Below are 25,411 nucleotides of genomic sequence, written 5' to 3'. Positions count from 1 at the left end.
AGGCTGAGAAGCTTTTCTATTGTTACAAGTTGGGCTGCTAAATACACAGAGTTTGAACATCTAATACCAGTGATAGCAGCACTATAAGAACTTACATTTTTAAAGCGTAGGGTAGTTCCCCTTAACTTTCATTCTCAACCTGGACATTTTCCACCTCAGTTGTGTTCATTATATAATTTTGCACATATACAACATAATAAAAGTTTACTGATTAAATAGGTTATCACAAAACAGTACCTTAGTAACATTTTCCCCAACCGTTTTCTTTTTTAAATTTTATTTTCAACAATAATAGTTGGATTCCACAGGCTTTAGCTAACCAAATCAAGAAGAGTTTCTAGGATTTTGCCAAAGTTGAAAGGTAGAGGAATTTGAGGTACAACTTTATAGATTTGTTGCATGTAATAGTTACTGGAAGAACACAGCTGGTTTGATGATTCAGCCAGATTTTAGCAAAGAATGACAAAAATTCTCTTTTCTCCTCTACAAAAAAATGATAAAATACATTGGAACTGCTGAGACACATGCCCCTCACCCATCACCCCACACATAATGTCCCTAAAAGCATCTACTTCAGGCCTAGCACATAGTAGGTGCTCATATTATTGGCTTTCCAACTGTGCTCAAAAGAGAAGTAGACAAAGAATAAGGAATTAAATAAAGTTCACCATTTGTACCAACCACATTAATTTTAAACAGTCTTTTAAATAACATCTAAAGTCTACTGCTATTTGTATGTATTTTATATATACTCTTCTCTTGAAACTTTTATTACTTTGCCCCAAAGTTGATGAAAGAAACCCATGTGGCCCTGGCTGGTTTGATCAGTGGTTAGAGTGCTGGCCTGTGGACTGAAGGGTCATGGGTTCGATTCCAGTCAAGGGCATGTACCTAGATTGCAGGCTCCATCCCCAGCCCTGGTCTGAGTGCATGTGGAAAGCAACCAGTGATGTGTCTCTCTCACTTCGATGTCTCTCTCTCTCTGTGTCTGCCCTCCCTTCCATTCTCTCTAAAAAATCAATGGAAAAAAATATTCTTGGGTGAGGATTAAAAGAAAGAAAGTTATGTGCTGAGACCAGGCCCCAAACCTGGCATTGCCTGTGCCTCGATTGCCCATGTTTTCCTGCTGCACGTCTCCCCAGAACTACAGGTGATGAATGTGGGTTTGAACGACTGATGTCCAGTTGATTACAACTGTCTACTAAATAAGCCAGCAACATGGGAGCATATGTTCGCATATACAATATTGGTTAATTTCACAGGTTGGGATAAAAATATATTAGTACTTGGGTTCTGCTTTCATGCTTAGTAGTCAGATAAGTATTTGGCCAATTCAGATCTATTTCTATGCTCTGTGGGCTGGAGAGTGTTACTTTTGTGTTTTACTTTTCCTTCTCTGGTTACCATCTGGTTTCCCAGGTCTGTTAGCCTCTGTTATGACTGAGCATACGTTTAAGCAGGATTTTAATTACTAGGTCATCTCCCCGCCAACTTTCCAGAAGTAGGCTGGCAGAAAAATCCTACAATCCATGCCTCAGACTTTCTCTTGCTCCTCTCCAGGTAAATCTCTTTTTTTCTTTTCTTTTTGAGGATGCTAAAGTCATACTGATGGCATCATATTCATCTGATAAGGATGATGATCACCTAATTTCTATAAAGTTTCATTTCTGTCCACTGAGTATTTCAAGTTGCAGGGCTGGCACAGGGAGGCTGAGATGGGATGCCCGATAGCGTGACGTGATACCAGGATTTTTTATCTTAACCCAGAAAAGCACCTTCCCATATATCACTGCATATGCCAACCAGTGTTCCCTGGGGATTGAGCACAGATCTGGCTTTTCAATTTGCCTTTGAGTAACGTCGTCAATTTGCTTCCATTGAAGCAGGAGTTATATTACGTGATCAAATAGCAGGAGAATTTCTCTCCACCTCTGAAGTACTAGTATAACGTGAGGTGATTAGCATTGACTTAACAGTGGAAAAGAACAGTGGTGATGACCGCCTTGTGTCAGCTACCTGGAGGTCCAATGCTACAGGTGCAAAACCAAACTCTTCTAGGAGCCACAACCAGCTCTTTGAAGGATGGTCTCTGTTTCCCTCGTTGCTGAATGGAGAAAATAGTAGTGCCCTCCTATGGTGGTTGAGAGCATTAAAAGAGATGATACCAAGTGCTTAGCACTGAACCTGATAATAATAGATGCTCAAAGCCTGCTCTTATAAGAGCAGAATTATCTTCACTGCAAACACTGGTCTAAAGCTAGCATTTTCCTGGGCAAAGAGTTCTGTTAGCCTGTGATGAAGAACATACATTGAATCATATCTCCAAGTAAAAGAGAAACCAACCTAGGAGAAATTTACAAATTTGTTTTCTCAGAAATGGATCTCAGACGCAGCACACCTTCCAAACAGCCCTTCCACAAGCTTCTGATATTTTGTCCCCACATGGAATTTTGGTCATTCTTTCCCCTCCACCTAGAAAGCTCTTTCTTCTTTGCTTGATGGAATGGCATTCATTTTTATTTTAAATTTTAAAAGTGTCCCTGGTTCTTCAGACTTGGCCGAGTCCCCCTGTTGAAAGCTCTCTTAGCAGTCTATATTTCTCCTTATCATGCTTACCATCATTACACTTTACATAGTTCTGTGTGCAATTATTTGCTTAATATCAACACACAGATACGCACACCCGCGACTATATGCCTCGTAATGTCAACAGCTATCCCTGCCTGTTCACCTCTGCATCCCTATTGTCTAATATAGCAGGCAGCCAATAAATATATGTTAAATAGATGAATGACTGAATGGGTGAATAAGCACATGAACGAAAGAAGAATGATCAGAATTGGTAAGATACTGAGGAACCAAACAGAGTAGCCTAAACGTTGAGAAGTCTTCCGGTGGTTATTAACAATTGTCCCTACACCCTCACTGTGCTTCCTCGGTGGATAAGCAACTGACTCTGTGGAATCCAGTTTCCTAGGCTGACCTGGCCCTCACTCCAGCTGCAGACACTCCATTCTCTTGGGGGTTAAAATTAGCACCAGTACGCTCCCCCTATAGTAGGCTCTCATCATGCAAGGGCCCAGGTGGATCTTGCTGACAGATGTTAAGGTTAGAAGGAAGGGTAGCAGCCAGATGAGAAAACAGAGCCACCCCCTTCCGGAGGTACCAGCGCTTCCTGTCTTTAGGCCTGGCTGGTTCCTGCCTGCCCCACCCCTCCCCCATGCATCAGTTTCAACACAGTTGCTGCTCTTTCTGTCATTTGAACTCAAATCCTATCTCGGAAATTGATGGGCGATCCTGCCCCTGACAACACAATGTCAGCTCTGCTCAGTGTCCAGCTGGTTCCATGTATATTACCATAATGCACTGCCTGGGTGGACCTGGCTGAGTCTGTCCTTGACTCAAATCCTCCCTTTCTACACTAATTTCTCCTCTTCAACATGCAGACACTACTTGTTTAAAAATACAGTGTTAACAGCTTGGGAGACATTTGGGGTTTTCGTTTTTTAATCCTTACCGGAGGATGTTTTCCATTGACTTGCGGCCCGAAGGCCACATGCCTTGTTTATTTGGCCCATGTTAACCTTTGAGTTTGACATGTTTGTTTTACAGAGAGAGCAAGGGAGAGGGAGAGAGAGAAACATCAATGTGAAAGAGAAACATCAATCAGGTGTCTCTTGCAATCACCCCTATGGGGGATCAAACCCGAGACCTGGGTATGTGCCCTGACCAGAATCGAACCCACCCTTTAGGACACGGGACAATGCTCTAACTACTGAGAACACCAGCCAGAGTGGGAGACATTTTGATTTTTAAAATCCTACGTGGACATTAAGTCTGTTCTAATGATAAACTGAGCTAAAAATACTATTTTTAAATAACAATATTTGACTTTAAAAAATTTTTTCCCCAGGGTCCTATTTCCTGGTAACTGTAAAGAATTACTACTTCCCCACCCTTAACAACTCTAAAACTGTTTCCCATACTTCAGTCCTGGCTTTGCTGCTGCACCTCAGTACCACTTACATTATGACTTATTATTTAGTTGCAATTCTGTTTATATTGACTTACTTTCTCTTTAAATTCAGTCTTGCCCTAAGCAGTAATAGCTGTGAGACTTTAAAATGCTTTGGTGATTTTTGTTTTTTGATTTTTTTTGCATTCAAATAGATAAATACTTGTATATATTTTTAATTTTTAAAAAACATTTCCCCCCATCTCATATACTGCATGGGAAACCTAGTCTAAAGTTCACTGCTGAACATTGAGTGGATTGAACACTATACCATCTCAGTTGAAGGAATTCAGAGAAAAGAACGTCAGATTAGAGCTACCTAAGGCATACATGGCTGTGTAAGCCACACTTTGTGGCTTTTCCAGGCCTCCTGGAACCCACTGTGAACCTCCTGCAGAAATGCCCATGGTGGAGGGAAGTTGGCCTTAGATCTGTCCTGTGGAATGACCATGACCTTGGGGGCCATTCATCAAGGCAGTCTGTATGGCACCCCCAGAGATAGACCTCTCACAGAATCATCAGGATTCAAACAACAGATCATCATAGCTTAAAGGGCTCTACCAAGGCTGCACCCCTTTAATAGATGAGGAAACTGAGGCCCAAAGAAATCAAAGTACATACTCAAGGTCATGAGCAAGGTAGTGGCAGTGCTCTGTTCTTATTTATTTCTGCATGTATAACTGAAAATGTTCAGTCAAATATGATTCAAACCCACTCCTGGCCACACTGCCCCTAAAGATATTATCTTCAGAATGTGTGTGGCAGCACAGAGAAACTTTCATTGGCATATTTGCCTCATCTGAATCCTCTAAAATTCTCCTGAGGGATGGTACTCAGGCAAGTAAGTAGAATGAGGCCCTTGGTTTAGAACAATCAATTATGCAAATAATCAAAACTGGAATTATGATGTTTTTGTAATCAACTGTAAGATAAAAAAAATTAGCCTTTAAAAAAGTCTGCAATTGCCCAACAGGTGTAGCTCAGTGGTTGCATGTCAATCTATGAACCAGGAGGTCATGGTTCAATTCCCAGTAGGGGGTGTGCAGGAGGCAGCCCATCAATGATTCTCTCTCATCATTGATGTTTTTATCTCTCTCTCCCTCTCCCTGTCTGAAATAAATCAATACACATATATTTTTTAAAAATAAAAAGTCTGTCCAAAATGTAAGCAGAAAGTACTGCTCTCCTACCCCACATCATCCCCCACATACTTATTAAAGTAAGTTAGGTGTGGCTCATTCATTTATTAGATCACACAAAATATCAAATACTGGAAGTTTCCCACAGTTGATGGGTCTGTCGAGAAATTTATATAAGGAAACAGCCTTCCGGAATCCGTATCAGTTTCCCGTGTTATTTGGAGCGTGAGGCTTAGTAACCCTTCAGTACCTTAACAAGGATACGGTTAGTATCCTAACACCTAACTCACAATCTCACAGTTTTTTCGTGATCTCCTTTTTCTCGGGCTTGCATACATGCCAGAGAGCCCATATGGTCAACATATGATTTCTGCAGAGATGAGTTAGAAGATCCTTGCAAATAAATAAAATATTACCAGCCCCCTTGTTAACTTGCCAGCCCCAAAGACAACATGCCAGTCATCAAATAAAATCAGCATTTTCTTTATTTGACTAGCACAATGTGGTATAGCCACAGGAAAAACAGGTTATTGAAGGAAAATGAACTATAAGGTAAACATAAACATACACAGCATGCCCATCAAAATATAAAAAGACACGCTCTGGGCTAACTTTTGAAAGGTCTATTTAAGATACCAGCATAAATTGCTTTCCTTGTATTGGAAAAAAAAGGAACAAGAGAGATGAGATGAAAAGAATTTAAGCATAATGTTCAGAGCAAGTGGTAGGGGTTCCCTGGGTTTGACCCCACATCTACAGCTTATGTGCTGTGCATCTCTGGGCAAGTTGCCTAAATGCTCTTTAGCCTCAGTTTCTTCATCTTACAGTGGGGTGTCTATAGCACCTATGTGCCAGCATGATAAGGGCTCAATGAGCGTGTATTGTCGTTATTCTTGATACTTCTACTATTTCACAGAGCTATACAGTTAGGTAGATCTGTGGTCCTGGCCCAGGTCCATGTCTGATTAGTTTTGTGGCTTTGGATAAGTTACCAACCCTCTCTAAAGCCCAGTTTTCTCATCTGTAAAATGGGGATAATAATTATTATGGGTCCTTATATTTGTAAGGATTTGATAAGATTATAAAAATAAAATCATCACCACAGTGCTGGCACATAGTAAATGCTCCATAAATGTTAGTTGATATTAGTCCAAAAATAACAATAATAGCAATAATAATACATATTCCTACCTGGCCTGATCATCATTAAGCCAGACAGCAAAGTCTGAGCACTGTTTCTCCTTTGTCACCAATGCTGTTGGTGGTGTCATATTCAAACAAGGAAAACGTGGACCACCTGCTTCGCAGTGACCTGTGGCTCATGCACTCTTTAATCTGCCTGACACTGAGAGCTTGCTGGCTACCAAGTTCCCAGTGTTGGGATTTCTGGCGTTACCTGCTTTATGGATTACTCAGGGGACACACTGAAAGTCAGTCTTCACTTAGATTCTTGTTCATTATCTTGACTTCTTGCCGAGTCCTTTCCATCGTGAGGGAAGACAAAAGACATGTTCCCCACTCCTCAAAGAAAAAGGCCTGATTTGATGCTTGAAAATCTGGGGCCGTCATGCTCTGCTTTGTGACACATCTGGATATTCTTAACCTTAATGTGCTGTTCTTGCATCTGTCTTGCTTTTTCAAGTAGGAAAATCAATTGATAAGATGTAATATGCCACCCTTGGTAACAAAAATTGCTGCTCTATTTTTCTACTTAACTTTGGACCCTGCACCAAAATGCTCTTGCCAATGGGGGCCTGGCTGGAGTTCTCACTGAAACTGTAAGTATAAAGCTCTGGGTCCCTCATCCTCTGCCCGTGTGATCTGAAGGTGCGTTTCTGTCAGGAGACTGGAGAGATTTTACAGACAACTTTCTATGATCCTTGGAATCCCAGAGATGGCTGCAAGCCTAGGCCAACCTGGATTACACAGGCATCAGGGGTGGACCCCCAGTCCTCCAACATCCTGTGTAACCAAATGACTTTTTAGTTGTGCATCCTCTGAAATTCACACTTGCCAGCCAGCACACCATGACAAGTGCAGAGAGTACTAAACGGCTTTTGACAGAAAGTAGCTATGTGAGCCTGAGCTGGTTGCATCCCCTCTCTGGGTCTCTAGGAGATCTATTGCATGGCCTCCATACTTGAACGGCTCTTCACTCAGCATGCACTGTGACTCGGCCATTGACCATGGTGGGAGAGGAGAGAGACACTTGGGAGGGTGCATTTCTCTTTGTTGTTTGGTTTATTTCCACTCATCCCATTTTAATTTGGGGATCAGACAAGTAATTTACATTTCCTAGGTCAAATAATAGCAAGCCTTAAAAAAAAAAAAAAGGTCTCTACAAGTTCAAAAAGAAGTCAATAGGTAAACTCTTTCTAAGCTAATTATAAAAACAAAACAGTGAATTCATAAGCCAAAACCATCTAGAAAAAGAACCCTCAAATGTTTGACTTTCTTCCTATTTTGAACACATGCACTGTTGACGGAATGAGAAGTGATCAGGGGGACGGCTTCAAGGCACAGCCAACTCCCTGGTGAGCTTCCAGAGGCTGGCAGGGAAGGGCAAAGTTATAAGCAACTCAGAGCAATCTTGCCCTGGGCTCTCATGGCACAGAAGCAGTTCATGTAATTACAACCGAGTTCATCAAAGCCCTGCTTGGTTGGTACATTCCCCCGCCGCCCCCCCCCCACACACCCCCACCACCATTTCACAACTGCCACAACCAGGGCCTGAGCATCCCAGGCCTGCGTGACCTGGCCCTCGGCAGCCAGCCCAGCCTCCTCTCCTGCCATCCCTGGAGCAGCAGGAGCCATCCCTGTCTCTTTTGGTGCCTTGAACTCACTTAAGCAAAACAGCCTTTGTGTACACTGTTCTCTCTGCCTGGAAATTTGTTTCTGTCCCCTTTGCCTGTTGAAGACTTCTTCATCTCTTAGGTTTGGACATAAATGTGATTTCCTCATAGAAAGGCTTCCCTGACACCTCACTCTTCCTCACTCCTCTTGTGGGCCCTCTTTTATGCACAACTCTAAGGAGTTAGTTAGAAGTTTTGCTTAATGTCTTTCTCCTCTATTTACATCATAAATTCTGTGGAGACAGAGACTGTATCTGCCTTGGGCTACTGTACCTAGCTTAGTGTCTGGCATGTAGTGGATGCTTAGTGTGAATGAATGGGTGAAGGAATGATTTGAAGTTCACTGTTGCTGATACCTTATTCTTTGGCTAAAGATCCAAAGGAAGGGCTAACCTAGAAATAACCAGGGGATTTCTCTGTTCTCCTGAAGTCCTGTCTCTCCAAAGGCATCTCCTGAAATAGGTATCAGACTAGGAAAGGTATGTGTCAATGCTTCCGTTCAGAACACCCCAAAAATGGGCATGCTAAACGGAGGTCTAAAGATGACCCAACCCAGGTCTTATTGGAAACATACAAAACTGAGGCCACAGAAGCAAAGTGGGCTTCCCAGAGTCACCCAGCTAGTTAATGGCAGAGTCAGGACCAGAATCCAGCTCTCCAGTCAGACAGGTGGATGCTACTTCTAATAGACCCAACTGAGATTCACTGGCTCCTTCTTAGGGCCTCGTTACACAGAGGGGAGAAGAGGAGGCCACTCCGTTCTGTTGGAAGCTCTATGCTGTCTCCCAAGGAGTAATCTCCAGGCCTGACCCATCTTTCTCCATGTCCATAAAACAACAAATTTAAGTGCAGCTGAGCACCGGGAGGCAATGGGACTGGACACCCAGGGGCAAGCAACGGAAGCAAACACTGCTGCTGTCTGGAGCAAAAGGATTAAAGAAGGTCAAATGCTAAAGAGCAAGAATAACACCATGTTGTCAGGGACAGCTGGGAGGGGACACTGCAGTGGAAAGGTCAGAGCTAACTGGTGGTGGGGTAAATGGGATTCTATTTCTCTAACACCATAACCATAGCAAGTAGCAAGAAGAAGGCCCAGTGATTGTGTCACCACTCTCTTCTACAAGTACTTTTTGTTTGACCAAACCCCACTTTTGTTTTGATTCTGTTTATTTTGGGATCCTGACACAAGCATACTTCACATCTCAATCTGTATAATTACTTTGAAGGAAATTCAATTCATTCGTATCTGAGGCCCACAAAAGCTAAATGTTCATTGTTTTCCATTTTTAAAAAGTAGGGGTGTTTTAAAGCATCTGTATTTAAGCCAAGAAACCAAGTAGGGCCTCAGGTCAGAACTCATGAACATTAACATGTCATCTTCTAAAAACTCTTGATTAATCACAGTTCTACTTGTTTTTCAAATAAATATGAAGATTGTACAAATACACAACAATAATAAATATCCCTAAATCTGAAGAACAGCTGACTGGGGCCTTAACCCTGGTCTGGGACAGGGCATGGCTCCCTCCCCACTCAGACTTCCCCAGTGATCAGGAAGGTCCTCCAATAAATAGCCCATAAAGGGGGGAGAGTGGAGGGAAGAAAAAAAGGAGGAAGTGAGAAAAACACATGCACATCAAAATTTTTAAGTCCCCTAAAAAAATGAGCATTTAAACTGCTTGTCAGACGGCTTCCTGACAAAGCCACCAGAGTGTCTTCACTGGCATTTGCATAAACGCTGGGTGAGTTAACCACAGCTGCAAGCGCTAATGGTACATAAAGCAATTTAGTCACTTCTCCCGGCACTGATGTCAGGATGATGAGCACCAGCTCTTTGCCTTGTTGCATATTATATCATTAGGTAATAAAGTGTTAGCTCGTGCAAGCTCACAGGGGCCTTGCACTATAGCTTTGTGAGGGCACCACATTTTGCCCTGGGGGTGGAAAGTATAAAGAAACTAATGTCACAATTGGCCTTAAACCCAAGTAAACACAACCTGAAAGTCAGGAGAACAAGGGCAATATCAATACTCGCCAAGCCCTTTGAAGATCCCCAGTGCACAATCCCAGGAATTTGCCCAAGTGAGGGGAAGACAGGGCAGGCACACAAGCCGGAGCTGTACACAACTGTGGTGGCAACAATTCAGTGTCTTTGGCCCTATGCCTGCACTTTTTCAAAAATCAGAACTCTAAGAGTAGTTACGTCCTGAGGCTGCCTGTCTCCCCAAGCATACCTCTCCCATAAAGCTATTGCTTAAGGAGGAAACCTCACCACCTAAACTCTCCCACAAATACCCAGCAAAGAACATCTCAGTATTTATGAATGAGGAAAAAGCGGGTGAGAGCAGTTACCAACAGCTTCAGTAAGCAGGGATTCAGTCACCCTCTGTGGATCACACAAGATTCCAGGAAATAAATTTGCCTTTGTCAACTCTTTTACTTGAAATACAGGGACAGTTATGTGAGCACAAGGGTTGTGACTGCATGAGTGTGAAGAATGATCTCAATTTCTCTCATTCACAGAAAGATTTGAGCCATGAAAGGGAACTTTCCTCCAACTGTCTGACACGCAGGATATAAATAGAGATGTGCCGCAGCTCAAAATAATTCAGGCTACCTGTAAACGAGATGGTGAAAAGCCCAGAATGAGGGAAAACGAAGGCTTCTACAGGTCACCTAAGAGGCGAAAATACTGGTTGTCTCACTGTGCAGTAGCTGCTGAAGTTGGGGGTGTGAGAGTGGGGGGGCCAAGGGGGGGGGGCGTGGTTCTGTAAGTCTTAAAAAGGGCAATTTCAAATAGGATTTTTCAATGGCCAGATAAAGTATTACCATACCCCAAATCAACATGAGTTAGCATCATAGGTCCACACCCACACACCACCAATGAAAGAGCCCGTAGTCACCCTTTGCTGAGTAGATATTTATGTAGCTATCAACTTGAAGTGTCCACATGAGTGGGTGGTTATGTGTGGTTGGTTGATTAATTCTACAAAGAAGCAGATTTCCATGGTACTGTTGTTACTAAGAACCTTAAGGAGCTGTCTACCCTTTGAATCTTCTGGAGAGAAGTGAAGTAAGGCTTTGGAGAGCGGGAGGCCCCGTAGCTGAAGGAGGTAGGACATACCCACATCTCCAACGATGATTAACCATTAATAAATAGTGAAATGTCATCATTTTCTTGAATCATATGCTAATAATAACACGGCCAGTTGTGGACTGGTAAACTGAAGCATAGAAATAAAATGTTGTCTTTAAAACATAAAATAGCCCTGGCCGGGTGGCTCAGTTGGTTGAAGCGTCGTCCCATACACCAAAAGGTTGCGGGTTTGAGTCCCAGTCAGGGTACATATCTAGATTGCAGATTCCATCCCTAGTCAGGGTGCGAATGGAAGGCAACCCATTGATGTTTCTCTCACATCGATGTTTCTCTTTCTCTCACTCCCTCCCTTCCTTTCACTCTAAAAATCAATAAAAACATATCCTCAGGTGAGGATTTTAAAAATTAAAAACTTAGGATAATGCAATATCACCACTAAAATATTAATGTGTATGCCTAGAAATAAAAATATTTGAGCTGGGAGGAAGCATAGAGACTCCAAATTGTTAGCCCATGGCTATATTCCTCCTATGTGACTTTTATCCCCACTTCTCTCTCCAGGGTTTAAAATTTTGTAATTAGTTACCAACAATTAAAAATTAGGAGTCTTGCCAAAATGGAACATCTCGCCCCACTGGGCTTTCACTCCCCTTGGTGACAACTGCCTGGGGCTGGGGCGGTGGAGCATGTCTCTTGTTCCGCAGTCTCCACCCAGCCCACTTCCCCTGTGTATGTGACCTGCCCCCAGCCAAGGTACGCATTACATCCCCCGCCCTGAAGATCATCACCTTTGTTTTGCTAAGAAGGAAACTAAGGATCCCAAAAGGTAAGGTGACTTGTCCAAGGTCACACCAAGGGTAGAGGTGAAACTACAAATTTAATTTAGGTTCCCTGACGCCAATTATCAGACTCTTTCCAACACATCATGATGCAAAATAATGTTCCTGACCTCCACACCAAGAGGTGTCCTTTCTATCTGGTTGTTTTCTGCTGTTTGTGTTGGTTTCTTTGGTGGAGGGACGATTGGCCTGGCATCCTGAGCTGTCTCCCCAGCTTCCCAAGGGCAGGAATGGGAGCTGAGTGAGGTCTGTACTTGGAGCACACTTTGAAACTGTGAACCCATGACTGGCACATTTCAAAGTGACAGTCAAGTGTATCCCAGACAGGACAGTAACTAACCAGTCACAGTCACAGACAACACTTCAGCTTTTAAACCAGAGCTCTCCAAATTGTGCCCACTAGTATTTATTTATCTTTTCCTCCTTCCTTTTACCTAAACATCTCCAGTCATACAATGTCTTAAGTGACTCCAAAGGTATTAAGAAGGCAATAATACTGTAAAGTGAGGATCAGAATAATTTTAAGTTCAGAAATGGAACTGTGAATGTAATCATGAGCAAGTGTTTCAAATGGCCTCCTCAAAAAGTAATATCCATCCATCTCAGCACTAATGAAACCATAAAGTAACAGCTTTTGAAAGATGATGGTTTACCTTAAAAAGACTGTAAAACTGGATGTAGTGAAGAATCCCTCCTAAAAGTGTTACATCTGGCTAATTAATAAAAAGCACGGTTTGTGTCTTCCATAAGCACAGGCAAATAAAATGAGGCAAAGGATGATGATAGTGGTGTGTTCATTCAAGTGGGATGCTGGCAGGAAAGGGAGTTTCTACCTTGTGGATTACATCATGGACTGCTCACGCCCATGCAAGAGTCAGGCCATCAGTGTTAATTTGTATGGTAGTGTTTTACAAAGAATCCTGCTGATCTAGCAAGCTGGAAAGTGAAGTCGGGAAATGAGTTAAGAGTTTAATTTGAGGAGATGGCGAAAATCTAGCATGGTGATTGGTATCCAGTAGACTCAACTCAGTCACTGTTTCTTGGATGGATGGATGGATGGATGGATGGAAGATGGGTATATTGACGAATGGATGAATGGAGGGATGGGTGGATGGATGAATGGACAGGTGGATGATAGACAAATGAATGGATGGACAGAGAGATGGATGGAATGAGAAGATGAATGGATAGATGTTGCATTGATAATGGATAGATGGACAGATGGAAGTATGGATGATACGTTACATATGCATGTAGTGCTGAAACATTCACACATATACTCAGTTGGGCCATGGTTCTTTTGAGTGGCATTCACTTTTCTTCATATAAATTTTTATCTGGTTTCTTCCAGTTCACTTGAAGGCACAACTGATTAGCCATAAATTCAAGACAAATGTGATTTCTCCCCACCACAGGCTATGTACAGAAAGTAGGCTCTGCCATGTGGTGATGAGGGAAGGGGTCTGCACAGGGCATGGGAGAAACACTTAGTTCAGGCTGCATATTCAGATAGTGCCTCCAACCCAGCCTTTGGATTTTATCTCCAAATGCAGTTAAATATGTAGTCACAGAGATACACCATCAGTATTGCAAGGAGGATGGAGTTCATTGTACAACCAAGTCAACTGTAAGCTCAAAATGTGTCATGATTTTTGTGATCCTGCTTTGGCTTCTATTTGTCAGTCAAGTGGAAGCTTAAAATAAAGCAACAATCCAGGTCTCCTTCTGTCTCAACAAAAAGGAAAGATACATCAACCAATTTCCAGGGTAGAAAACTGTGCAACAGGCAAGGGCAAGACTCAAAGATATCTTCCTGTCTTTAACTACTCAGCATCCACATTCTTCAACAGGACATTGGAAATTTGAAATGGGGTAGAAAATGTGGTGGAGTTGGAAGAAAGAAACCAAAATAAATTCACAGTTAAAGGTAACAATGCCAACCAATGAAAATGATTCGCCTACCATGTTCCAGATAAGAGGGCGTACCTTCCGAGGGGTCAAGCCTCCGAGCCCTCCGCCCATGCTTGGAGTTATTGTGGACAAACATGTTATCAGAGACTGCCAGGACATGGCCATCCACATTGACTGTCGTAGACACCACGACCTGGAGACAGAAGAGAGAGATGAATGAACATTTTAATATAAAAGCACGGAGGGTAATAAACTCAAGTTAAATAAATAACAGCTGGGAGCTGAAGAAAATTGCATCGCGATTTCACATAATAACTGGTGCTTATGCTGTACAACTCTAACAAGAGGAGCTATTGATGAGCGGGTCTTTGGCATGGAACGCTTTTGATGCAGTTTTAAGTAAAATTGCACAGTTTATAGTTATACAGCAGAAGGTACACTGTTAACCATAATTTTAACAAGAGGATCTTTATTAGCATATTTTTTTACACAAGGGTGGTTGTGTTTCACCTAAATTACCCTTCAGTTTAGACACTGAAGCAGATATCACAGTTGATCATGCAAATAAAAAATCTTTTGAATCTTTAAAATATCCCCCTCTTCCCCCTCCTTCCCCTGTGTCAGGGTTAAGAAGATAGAGAAAAGAAAAAGAGAGGTTTTAGGGAGAACTGGGATGCAGCTTGCTGTCCTGTCTTTTTAGGGGATTCTTGTACTTGTTAACTGGACCAAAGCCCCCCTTGCCACCATCTCCACCATCACCACTACTCCCCCCCCAAAAAAAAAAAAATCTCTGTTCAAGAAGGGTCTTAGGTCTGTGTTTCAAAGATCCCTCTGTACAAATGGTGGCATGGGTCCAGGGTACAATTCACATACCCTGGCCACCTTATAAACTGATTCTGAACTCAGTTTGTCGGAAAGGTGTTTTCTCAGAGAATTTTCACTAAAACAATGAGAAGAAATGACCTACACTTCTCCTTATATTAAATGGGGAAGAGGATTAAAACTGAAACCCACAGAGATATGTTTATTCATGCGACCTCTTACAACCAAATATAATAATTGTCTGTAATTGCAGCTTCAGCTCCCACCTCGTGCTCTGACATGGGAAACAGCAATCAGCTGGCTCCCATTTAATCCACCTATTATGTTGACTAATTAACTTTGCTGGACAGTTTATTTCTTCCTCCATTATCAGCCCCTGTCAGCCGCAAGCACCCTGCAGCATAGGGGGGACCTCAGGCTCTTTGATTGATCACCGATAGATTGACATGCAGATTAATTTAATTAGAATCACCTCACTTGAGAAATGAAAGACAATGGCAAGAGGGCTAATAGATCTGCTCTCATAATGAGGCGAGCCTCCAGAGCCAAGCTGAGGATTTCTGATTTATTTTGCTCAATTCCCCAGTTGCTTAGAAAGACTCCAGCTTTAATTGTTCTTGGTTTTGAGAGGCATTAGCTTCTGAAGAGGTGAAATGCTTTACAAGAATTGGCACGCAGCAAGGCCCCCTTTCCTGGGGAAGCCTTTGCTCTGAGTTGGCCAAAGTGGGCACTGCATTCTAGAGTCTTGGGCAACAGGGCAGTTTCGTCACCTGATTTGGGCAGAGAGGAAAGTGCTGGGCCTTGGCCTGTGCCTGCAAATTGTAGGCCCTGCCTGACAAAGTGATCCCCTGTGTGGACCCCTACACCCATCAACGCCCATCAAACTTAAAAGTTCCCCTGCTCCTCACTTTGACCTAAAAGTCTCCTGGCAAAATATGGCGAGTTTCCTTACCCCCCGCCTCAAAGGTGGCAACGAACTGTGGGCTGTGCACACACTGCTTCCACAGAATCATGGGGTTGGGCTGATTTGATTGGTGTTTTTTCTTCTAGACCCTCACTTGAGGCCCTGCTCCTCATACAAAGCCCCTGGTGTCTGTCAGACCCAGAGGCAGAGAAGGAAGGACATGGGCCTATGGTCATGCTGCCTCCCAGGGAGGGCTTCCATGGGGTCTCCTAAATCCTCCTCAGGGCCCTCACTTTAACTCCCAGCAGGAGCTAGGCCACCCCCTGGTTTTATTTTTAACTCTATTTTATTAAAACGCAAAGTAAACCACTGAGAGCATTCTCCTTAGTCACCTTGAATCCTAGCTAGGGCAAGTCATTCATGGGAGGAGGTAAGTCTGAAGGAGCAGTGTGCAGCTTGGTTTTCTCTTTCTTCACAATTGACCAACCAGATCTGACACAGCCTGAAGCTCCTGTGTATGTCTCATCAATTGTAGGCTACTTTAAAAGGAGGAGGAGGAGGAGGAGAAAATGGCCTATTCTTTTCATTTCAAAGAATATTATGTGTGGTGGCAGAGTCCGTATTATTTGAGGCAACAGAAACACGTCTTTCTTTTTAGTTAGGGAGATGACTTCGCAGGACATCTACAATTATATAACAGAGCTGACTCTTTCAAAGAAATTTTGATTTACTACGAGACCACAATTGAGTGGTCACTGGAGTCGTTAGCTGAAGAAACTATAAAAGGAATCCCAAACGGTAACTGTTTCCAGTGCCAGGAAATACAGAAAGTGGTTATTCTCGATGTCTGTCTTGAGAGAAAAAAAGCAATGACAATTCACCACGCACCTGTAAGACAAAGCACTACAGGCTTAAGGCTTAAAATACCCAGTATTGTTTAAAGACCTTTCATCTTTTTCTTACATTGGACAAAAACTGTTAAGGAAAAAAAAAACATTACGCCCTCTATGTCTTTTTCTTGGAAAGAGAAGAATCACCAAGACCACATGTGTGATAAAATCATTTCATTGAAAGGTTCATTAAATTGGAGAAAGATAACACAGAGATTTCTCATGCTTTTAATTTATAGAATATAAACACCCAATATGTTCCTCAGAAACCCATGGCACAATACATTTAAACTCCCCTATATCCCCAAAATAATTTCTCTCATTTCAATTTGGAAACGATCAGGATATATTTAAGTAAAATATAGGCTTAAATTAATCCACAGAGCAAGTTATAAATTTTTAAAAAATCTCACTGTGAAATGCAAAAGGGCACTGAAGTGTCCTTTAAAAAATAGGCCCATGGTAGGAGGGAAAAGGGCCTTTATAGTTTAACCCAAGATTAATGAGGTGCTGACACATTCATGCAGGCAAGGGGACAGACAGGCCTGCCAAATCTGCAACCTTCCCAAATTTTGTCAACAAAGCACAGCTTGAATTTGGGACAGATAAACATGGAAAATGACTTTACATTTGGACTCGACCACCCCTCCCCTTTCTACCCACTTCTTCATTCTCCTGCCCAGGGAACGACATGAAGGGAATATGAGGAACAGGTCTAGTTAGAATTTTATGATAGCTGCTAGAATTAAATCTTTAGTCTCTAGAATTGCACTGCCCAATACAATAACCACACTGATGGCTATTTAAATGTAAACTACTTAAGTAAAATGTAAAGTTCCATTGTTCCTGAGTCATCATGGCCACATTTCAAGTGGTCAGTAGTCACACGCAGCTAGAGGGCAGATAGGAACATGAGCATCATTGCAGAATGTTCTGTTGGGCAACGCTGCTGTAGAATGGTTTTGAAAGAAATTGTGCCAATTTACTCACTAGGATGCCCAAGTTATATCTCCTGAAATAAGTATTGGCTAAGTGGACATGTTTAGGGTTGTGTACATGTATATTTTCTGGAATCAAATTTCTATTGAATAAAGGGGCATACCCTTTTAAGATGGCAATCCAGAGATGTGCTGATGAATACCCAGCCTGTACCAGGGTTCAACCTTCTAGGTGAAGGTACACAGCGTGAGGGAATATAAAGGGCAGGAGAGAAGTCTGCAGCTGCCCACAGGCTCTGAAGATATTACATGGACATTTTCAATTTCTTGGCTCATCTTGGTGGTTCAGAATCTTCTCTGCTATATCCTGGATCTAGATACCGCTAAAGCTTATTATTTTTGCTATTTACTAGTACTCTCCTCTATTTAGAATTATAAAAAAATCAACACACAAATTTTGATTCTTGATTCCCAAGCTTTCCTGGTGGATATGATTTTAACTTAACCTCTCAGAGCCCCAGTGTCCCTGAATCTCACATGGAAATAATCATAGTGGCCAACACACAATGTTACTGTGGGGCTGACATTACGTAAAGTGCCTAGTATGGTTCCTGGTTCATACTGAGCAATTAGCAAGCACCAATAATAATGGTTGTATAGCTGTTGCTTTTAAAGATGTTTGTGATGCTCAAAAAAAGTTTGAGAGGACATGCTGGGCCATGAAGAGGACCCAGCACAAACTGCTATTTCAAATAAAAAGATACAGAAAGTATTTCTTCCATGTCTACTCTTTTATCAGTCTAACAATGAAACCATTTTTAAAGACCTTTGTGCTCACAACACATAATTATATAACTTAGGCCTCTTGTGAATTGCAAGATCTCACTGACTTATGTAACTTTGCTTTCTAGATCTCATCTACATCTCAGCCTATTACACTCTGGGCTTGAAACTCAGTGAAATCTTACCGCTTTAAAAACAGTCTGTAAATTAGACAGCTGATCAATTCAGTCTGGTGTTCCTAATACTTCACTGGAATGAGGGGTTCTATGGGAGTTTTGTTGTTAGTTCACATTTCTTCACTGTCATTCCTCAGGCTGGCCCTCTTCCCTTTGTACCAGGCAGGAGACTGCATATGTTCCAACTATATTATCAGAAATTCATGAAGCATAATCTCTGTCTCATGAGCAGATTTTCAAAAAGACACAAGCAGCTAAATTTAGTCATGGGTGGAAGGTCACATTAACAGAAGTAGCAGCTCCTGTGGGAGGACCAAAGGCCCCCAAAGAATTGAGATCTGTATCTTTAAACATTTCTACAATAAATGTGGAGTCAGAGAAAAGGTCAGACCCTAACAATATCTTTAATATTTAAATTTAGAGTATCTTGATAGTAAGTACCTCCCTCCAAAAAATCATCACTTATGTGAATTAATTTTAAATGATTATTTTTAAAAAATTATATATTTTGGTTTTCAATGCTGATATATAGTAATTTGGTGCAAGGGAATTAATGTTAAAGTTGGTTTTATATGGCTTACTTGTCTCTGAGTTTAGCTTATTCTATGTTTGCATTAGTTTAGGGCCCCTAATAGAAGGTATTGAATGCATTGGCTTTAAGCACATGAAATAAAAAGGCATTAAGCAACATTCAGGGACTAATAGTCGACAATAAAAAGAAACAAACTACTGATACTCCTGGATGAATCTCCAGGGAAATACAGCAAGTGAAAGAAGCCAATACCAAAGGTTGCACATTGCAAATTATGGTCTGAATTGTGTTCCCTCACCCCCAAAATTCATATGTTGAAGTCCTAACTCTCAGTACCTCAGAATGTGAACATACTTGGAAATAGGGCCTTTAGAGAGGTGATCACGTTAAAATGAGGCCTTCAGGATGGGCCCTAATCCAATCTGAGTGGCGTCCTTCTAAGAAGAAGAAATTTGGACACACAGAGAGACACCAGGGATGTGAGAGCAAAGAAGAAAGACCATGTGAGGACACAGTGAGAAGGCGAACATTTGCAAGCCAAGGAGAGAGAGGTCTCAGAGAAAACCAACCCTGCTCACACCTTGATCTTGGACTTCTAGCCTTCCAAACTGTGAGAAAATAAATTTCCATTTTTAAGCCACACAGTCTGAGGTATTTTTTATGGAAGCTATAGCAAACGAATACACTGCATGATTCCATCTCCTTAACATTCCTGAAATAGCAAAATTTTAGAAAAGGAGAACACATGAGTGTTAGCCAAAGGTTAGGGACAAAGGTTAGGGACAGAGGGAATTGTGTGGCTGCCATTAAAGCATAACAGAGGGACCCTTGTGGTGATGGAAATACCCAATATCTTGACTGTGGTGATAGGCACACAGACCTATACATCATAAAATTATATAGAGCTATAAACACATTCACATGCAAATGACTGCACGTAAAACTAGAAAAATGTGAATAAGATTGGTGGATGTATCAATGTTCATATTCTTTATGAATACTATATAGCACAATGTGATATTGTACTATAGTTTTGCAAAATATTACTATTGAGGACTAGGTAAAGGGCACACAGGATCACTCTAGATTATTTCATACAACTGTGTGTGAATCTACAATTATTTCAATAAAAATTGACCTAAATGAAAGGCATTAGCAATCAAGATGTCTTTCAATAGGTGAAAGGATATACAAAACTGGTAATCCATAGAAAGGAATATTAAACAGCAATAAAAAGAAATGAGCTATCAAGCCATGAAAAGACATGAAGGAAAACCTTAAATGCATATTGCTAAATGAATGCAGCCAATCTGGAAGGACTATATACTGTATGGTTCCAACTATATGACCTTCTGGAAAAGGCAAAACTATGGTGACAGTATAAAGATCAGTGACCGTCAGGATTTTGGGAGGTGGGAGGGAAGGACGAATAGGTGGAGCATAGGGGATTTTAGGACAGTGGAATATTATAGATCACACTTGAATTGTGGATATATAACATTCTGCATTTGTCCAAATCCATGGGCTACATAACATAGAAAGTGAACCCTAGTACAAACGAAAGGCTTTAGTTGACTATAATGTACCAATATTAGTATATGAACTGTAACAAATGTATTCACTAATATAAGATGTTAGGAGAAACAGGGGAGGGGGAATTGAGGGAGTCTATGGGAACTCTTTGTGCTTTCCCCTCATTTTTCTGTAAACCTAAAACTGCTCTATAAAATGAACTCTATTCCTTCAAACGTCTGCCCTCCACCCCACACAGCCCACATTCTCCACCCAGCTGTCTGCTGAACCACTTATTAGAGAGTCCTCGAATGTTAGTCACAAGAGACCCAAGAGATCAGCCAATCTAGTGGCTTCCAAAGGAGACAAGACTTGCAGAGAGAGAATCCTAAATGCAGCCACAGCAAGGCTGCCACTAAAGCATTCCGTGATTTCCTTTTGCTGACATGGATCAGATCATCTCCATATGGAAACACTGGTTATCTCACGCAGACGAGAAGCTCTGAGTTGGTAGGTTCACATGGCTTCAATTATTTTAAAATAGAGAGGGCGAATTTTACTCCATAAAGGCCATTAGGTTGGAAAATATGTCATCACATAAGGTTCGTAAACCAAAATGACAAAAGAGATTCTCAGGAATTATGATACCGCAAATTTGCCCAACACTTCCTTTTACAGATAGCAAAACTGAGGCCCCAAAAGGTTTAATAACATCCTCAAGGTCATAGGACAAGTTCACAGCAGAGGCAAGCCTGAAGGGAAACTTCCAGACTTCAGGTCCAGTTCTCACCCACAGCAGCCTCTGGCCTCTCCATACATTCTTCTGGTTTCAGGTCTCTCTCCTCTGACTCCCCTGGTATCTTCCAGTGAACACCTCTGGTGCCTACGTGACTGACTACACTTTAAGTAATTTTTACACAAAAATGGTCTGCAGTAGTAAGGCCTTCATTAACTTTGTCCTTTAAAATATCCTTCACTGATATGGAATGAGATATTCTCTAAAACCTGCCTGATTGCTAGCTTCTATCTGGTTGAAAGATCCCAAATAAGTCATTAAAAATTATGGAGGACACATGAACCTACAGGATGTAACGGAGTGAAACTGCTAGAATACGCAGTGAGTAACTGAATTAAACCCACACTTTAAGGCTCAAGGCAAAAACTCTCTCTTCTTTTAAGAGTAAGACAAGGATGGATGTTTCTAAATCCTCAGATACTTATGTGAAACTAATTGGATCCTTGGGAACTAGACTCAGTTTCTATCTCCTGAACTGTGACACATGCTACACATAAAAAGTTCATTGGTGACCTGAACCGTGTTTTTCTCTCTCTGGGTCAGGATACTTTTGATGACTCCTGACGGTGTCATTGGCATGTAACTGGTGCTCTCCAATTACGTGTACACTGGCTGTTTTAAGCTGCAGTGAGCCAACACATACAGAATTGCCTTGTGTGCTCTCTACCAACGGGTTATGGCACATGGATGTTGAAATTGGAAGAAAATAGCATATTGGTCAACAACTCCAATTCCAGGGTCAGGCATTCCTGAGTTTGAATCCCAACCAAGTTTATGACTTACTAGTTTATAACCTTAGGTAAGTCACTTAATCATAGGAATAAGTTGTGGGCCTACTATTTGCCAGGCATTATTCCATGTATTGGAGAAGTAGCAATGAACAAGACAGATGAAGTATTTGCCCACAAAGAGCTTAGTTCTTAGCAGGGGCAGAGCAGGGTTTTTAGACAATAAGTAAATAAGCAATGAAAGCAAATTTTGGAATATGAAAAGTTATAAGAAGAAAATAAAATGGGAAGGCGGATGCCTAAATGGGTGTGCTACTGTTGATTGAGTGATTAAGGAAGGCCTCCCCGAGGAGTGGACATTTTAGCTGAAATCTGAGTAAATAAGGAGCATTCAGCCAATCCATGAAGTGAGAAAATTTCCCAGGGAGAGGCAACAGCCAGTGCGAAGACCCTGAGGCAGGAATGAGGTCAGTATATTTGGGAAAGAGAAATGAAGGACGAGAAGAAAGGCCAATGTGCTTGTTTGGAGCAAAGTAACAAGGAAAAGAGCGATAGGGGGAAAAAAAAAGTCAGATAATACATGTAAAACATTGAGTCCTACAGTGTCTCACACATACTAAAAGCTCTATAAAAGTTACAACTGAAAAAGTGAAAGCATATAATAATATCTTTTGTTAGGAAGTCTCTATAAGTATTGGCATCCTCAGAACCAATATCCATTGGCAACACTGATCAAACCGAACACTTTCATATCTATCTTTTCATGTATTTTACATTTTTTCAATAGCAGCTGTACTTCACGTAGGAATTTATTTCCTCTAAGTGCAGAGCTACCACTCAACAAATCCAGCTCATAAGGATTCCTTCTCACTGATGCATATTTTCTGCCGAGCCCCAGCAGAAGGCTCATGTCAAGACACATATTTGCCCAATAAGCCATAATGGTTTAATATATCAGGTTGAAAATCCGCCATTTGTATTTACCATGTTCTGTGAATTAATCCTGGATTCAGAAACTATCATTAGAGCTGCTTTCAGTATAATTAATCAGCGTGGTGCATCTTGAAATTATTCCGTATGAGCAGAGTGATTGCAGCCCGGGCCCCTAGCATTCTGTTTGGTAAAGAATTTAATTGCAAAATGTGCTGTTTGTCAAAACAATATGAGGCAGGGGGTGGGGGACAGTGGGAGAGAAGGAAAAGGGATGAGAATATTTTTGTCTTTATTTAAGTGCCTTTCCAAGCAGACCATAAGGGCAGAGGTTGGGCATGTATTTTAGGAATCCTCTAATGATACCCTATGTCATATTGATTCAGAGCTTCTGTGGGTTTCTGAATAAATAACAAGGGTCCTCCACAATGTATAGAATTCATCCAAAAAAAAAGGGCAGAAAGTTGCCTTTTAATGTCGCTTCCCATGTCATCATTTTAAAGAGAACACACATTTTTGGTGGGAATTTTGGATGCACAACCCGGTGGTTTCTTCTCATATTTTCTATCCTCCGTTCTGAATGACTAAGAAGTGAAGGATGATTATTTGTCCCCTCAGATAAACATGAATTCCGGCTTGCTGTTCTCTTCGCTCTGGACAAATTATTCTTCTGGCACTTCCCAGGACAATTTATTCTTATACTTTAGCTCTGAGCATCAATGTTATCTCCCCACAAGCTTTCCCTGGTCACCTACTTTAAAGTAGATTCCCATCGCCCACCCCACACTGTTATTCTCTCTTGTAATATCCTGTTTAATTTTCTTTACAGCAATAATTACAATTTTTAATGATTTGCAATTATAAATTTGTACACATGTGGAAGCTGATGGTAATTGTTCAGCGTACATCCATTTTCTCTTTTCTCGGGCTGTATGACTAGGCATTTGCAGACCTCCCTTGCTTATTATATATGGCCATGTGACAGACTCCCAGCCAGGGAATGTGAGCAGATTTGACAAGGGTCATTTCTTAGCCTGGGCTTTTAAGAAGTCCATGTGCCCTCTCCATGGCCCCTATAGTCTTCAGCTGGGTGGATGGAGACAACTAGAACCTAAAGGACAGTGGAGACACAAAATGAAACGGAGCCCAAGTCTCCATATCACTCCCTGGACAAGATCCGCTCACCAACAAGAACACCTGCCTTATACCATTATATGAGCAAGAAGCAACCTTTTCTTGTACATGAGCCATTATGTATTCTTTGATCTATTTGTTACAGCAGCTAGTATTACCCTAAGTAATAGACCCCACCTAGAATACAAGTTTCATTAGAACAAACACTCTGCCTTTCTTGTTCTTCACAATATACTCACTACCTACCGCATCAATAAATACTACTAAGTGCATGTAGACATGAATGAATGAATGAATACCTCTTACGTTTATATTCGTAGGTAGTCACAGGGCTAATATTTATACATAGATATAGATTTATAGCCTCTGGAAAAACTTTGTTGAAGAGATAAAATGGATTTGGAAATGTACACTTTACTTCGAAGCCTCCCGGTATTACGGTGTCGACTGTGATGACAGCTTGTACCCAATTCTTGTTCCTCCCCTCTCCATCTTCATTCTGCCAGCCCCAACAAGAAAAGCTATTGATAAGGATTTAAATCTTAACCTTGACTTGTCTAGCTCCTGTCAGTTAAAAACCAGCCCCATGACATGGTTTTAACACAGGCCTGTGACATTAGCATCTTTTTAGTGTAAAGATGAAGAAACTGGCTCATTTAGTCACAGTGAGTTTCTCCCTGTCATGAGCTGTTGCCATCCCTAGGTTACCCCCACCCTCTCCCCAATTCCCCTCACCTACTAGAACTGAATGAAGCCTATATCCACTGTTGTATCTAAGCAAGTTTGTTACCCTAACCACAGCCTAGGGATTTCAAAAGAAAACATCCATTGTAAAAAAAAAAGATTGTACCAGATTTTCTACAAGGTTTATTCCATACTGCCTTAATGTATGAACATACTTGAGCTCGGGGGAAAGTGATTAATTTCTTGAAAACGCTAAGGTCACACTAATTGACACGACCTGTGTAATTAAGCAGTCTCTGTTTACACACCAGAAGCTCTGCCGCTGTGTGGCTGAGTTTGCTTGACAGAATGTCTTTACATGTCAAGAGATCAACAACCTTTCTTGTATCCTCCACAGTCACCTACACAGGCCCCTGATCGCTGTTCAGAGGAGACATGCTAGGCACAGCTGTATGAAGATCAGACTGGCCTGGCAAGCAGATAAAATGGGTGAGAGAAAAAGAGCACCCATGACAATTGGGAAGAGCCCACTTAATAGGCAGGAGAGCGAGTTTTCAATCAGATGTCTCCAGGTCTCGGATTTTCAATATAACTGGGAAAAGCCACAGGGAGATATAAAGAGTACACCAGTTTTCTCATGCCCAAAAAGACACTCTCACTCCCCCTTGGAGGCAGCAGCAACATACTAGTAAAAATATTTGAAACCAGCTTCCCACTTAGTGTGCTATG

General features: G+C 41.6%; 1 protein-coding gene across 4 annotated transcripts in view; it reads right to left on the bottom strand.

The window, feature by feature from the left end:
• The window catches only part of EBF1 (EBF transcription factor 1), a 390,606-nt gene that overhangs the window by 115,332 nt on the left and 249,863 nt on the right, over positions 1 to 25,411 (bottom strand). For 3 of the 4 annotated variants that reach the window (XM_070414505.1, XM_070414506.1, XM_070414509.1), the window contains one exon: positions 13,905 to 14,046. In XM_070414505.1, the coding sequence (XP_070270606.1) occupies positions 13,905 to 14,046 (142 nt within the window). The remainder of the gene's footprint in view (positions 1 to 13,904; positions 14,047 to 25,411) is intronic. The other variant, XM_070414507.1, reaches the window with a different exon arrangement.

Source organism: Myotis yumanensis, unplaced genomic scaffold (assembly GCF_028538775.1).
Source record: "Myotis yumanensis isolate MYYU_CA2020_CCGP unplaced genomic scaffold, mMyoYum1.0.hap1 SCAF_5, whole genome shotgun sequence".
Lineage (NCBI taxonomy): Eukaryota > Metazoa > Chordata > Mammalia > Chiroptera > Vespertilionidae > Myotis > Myotis yumanensis.
This window is presented reverse-complemented; position numbering and strand designations above follow the sequence as displayed.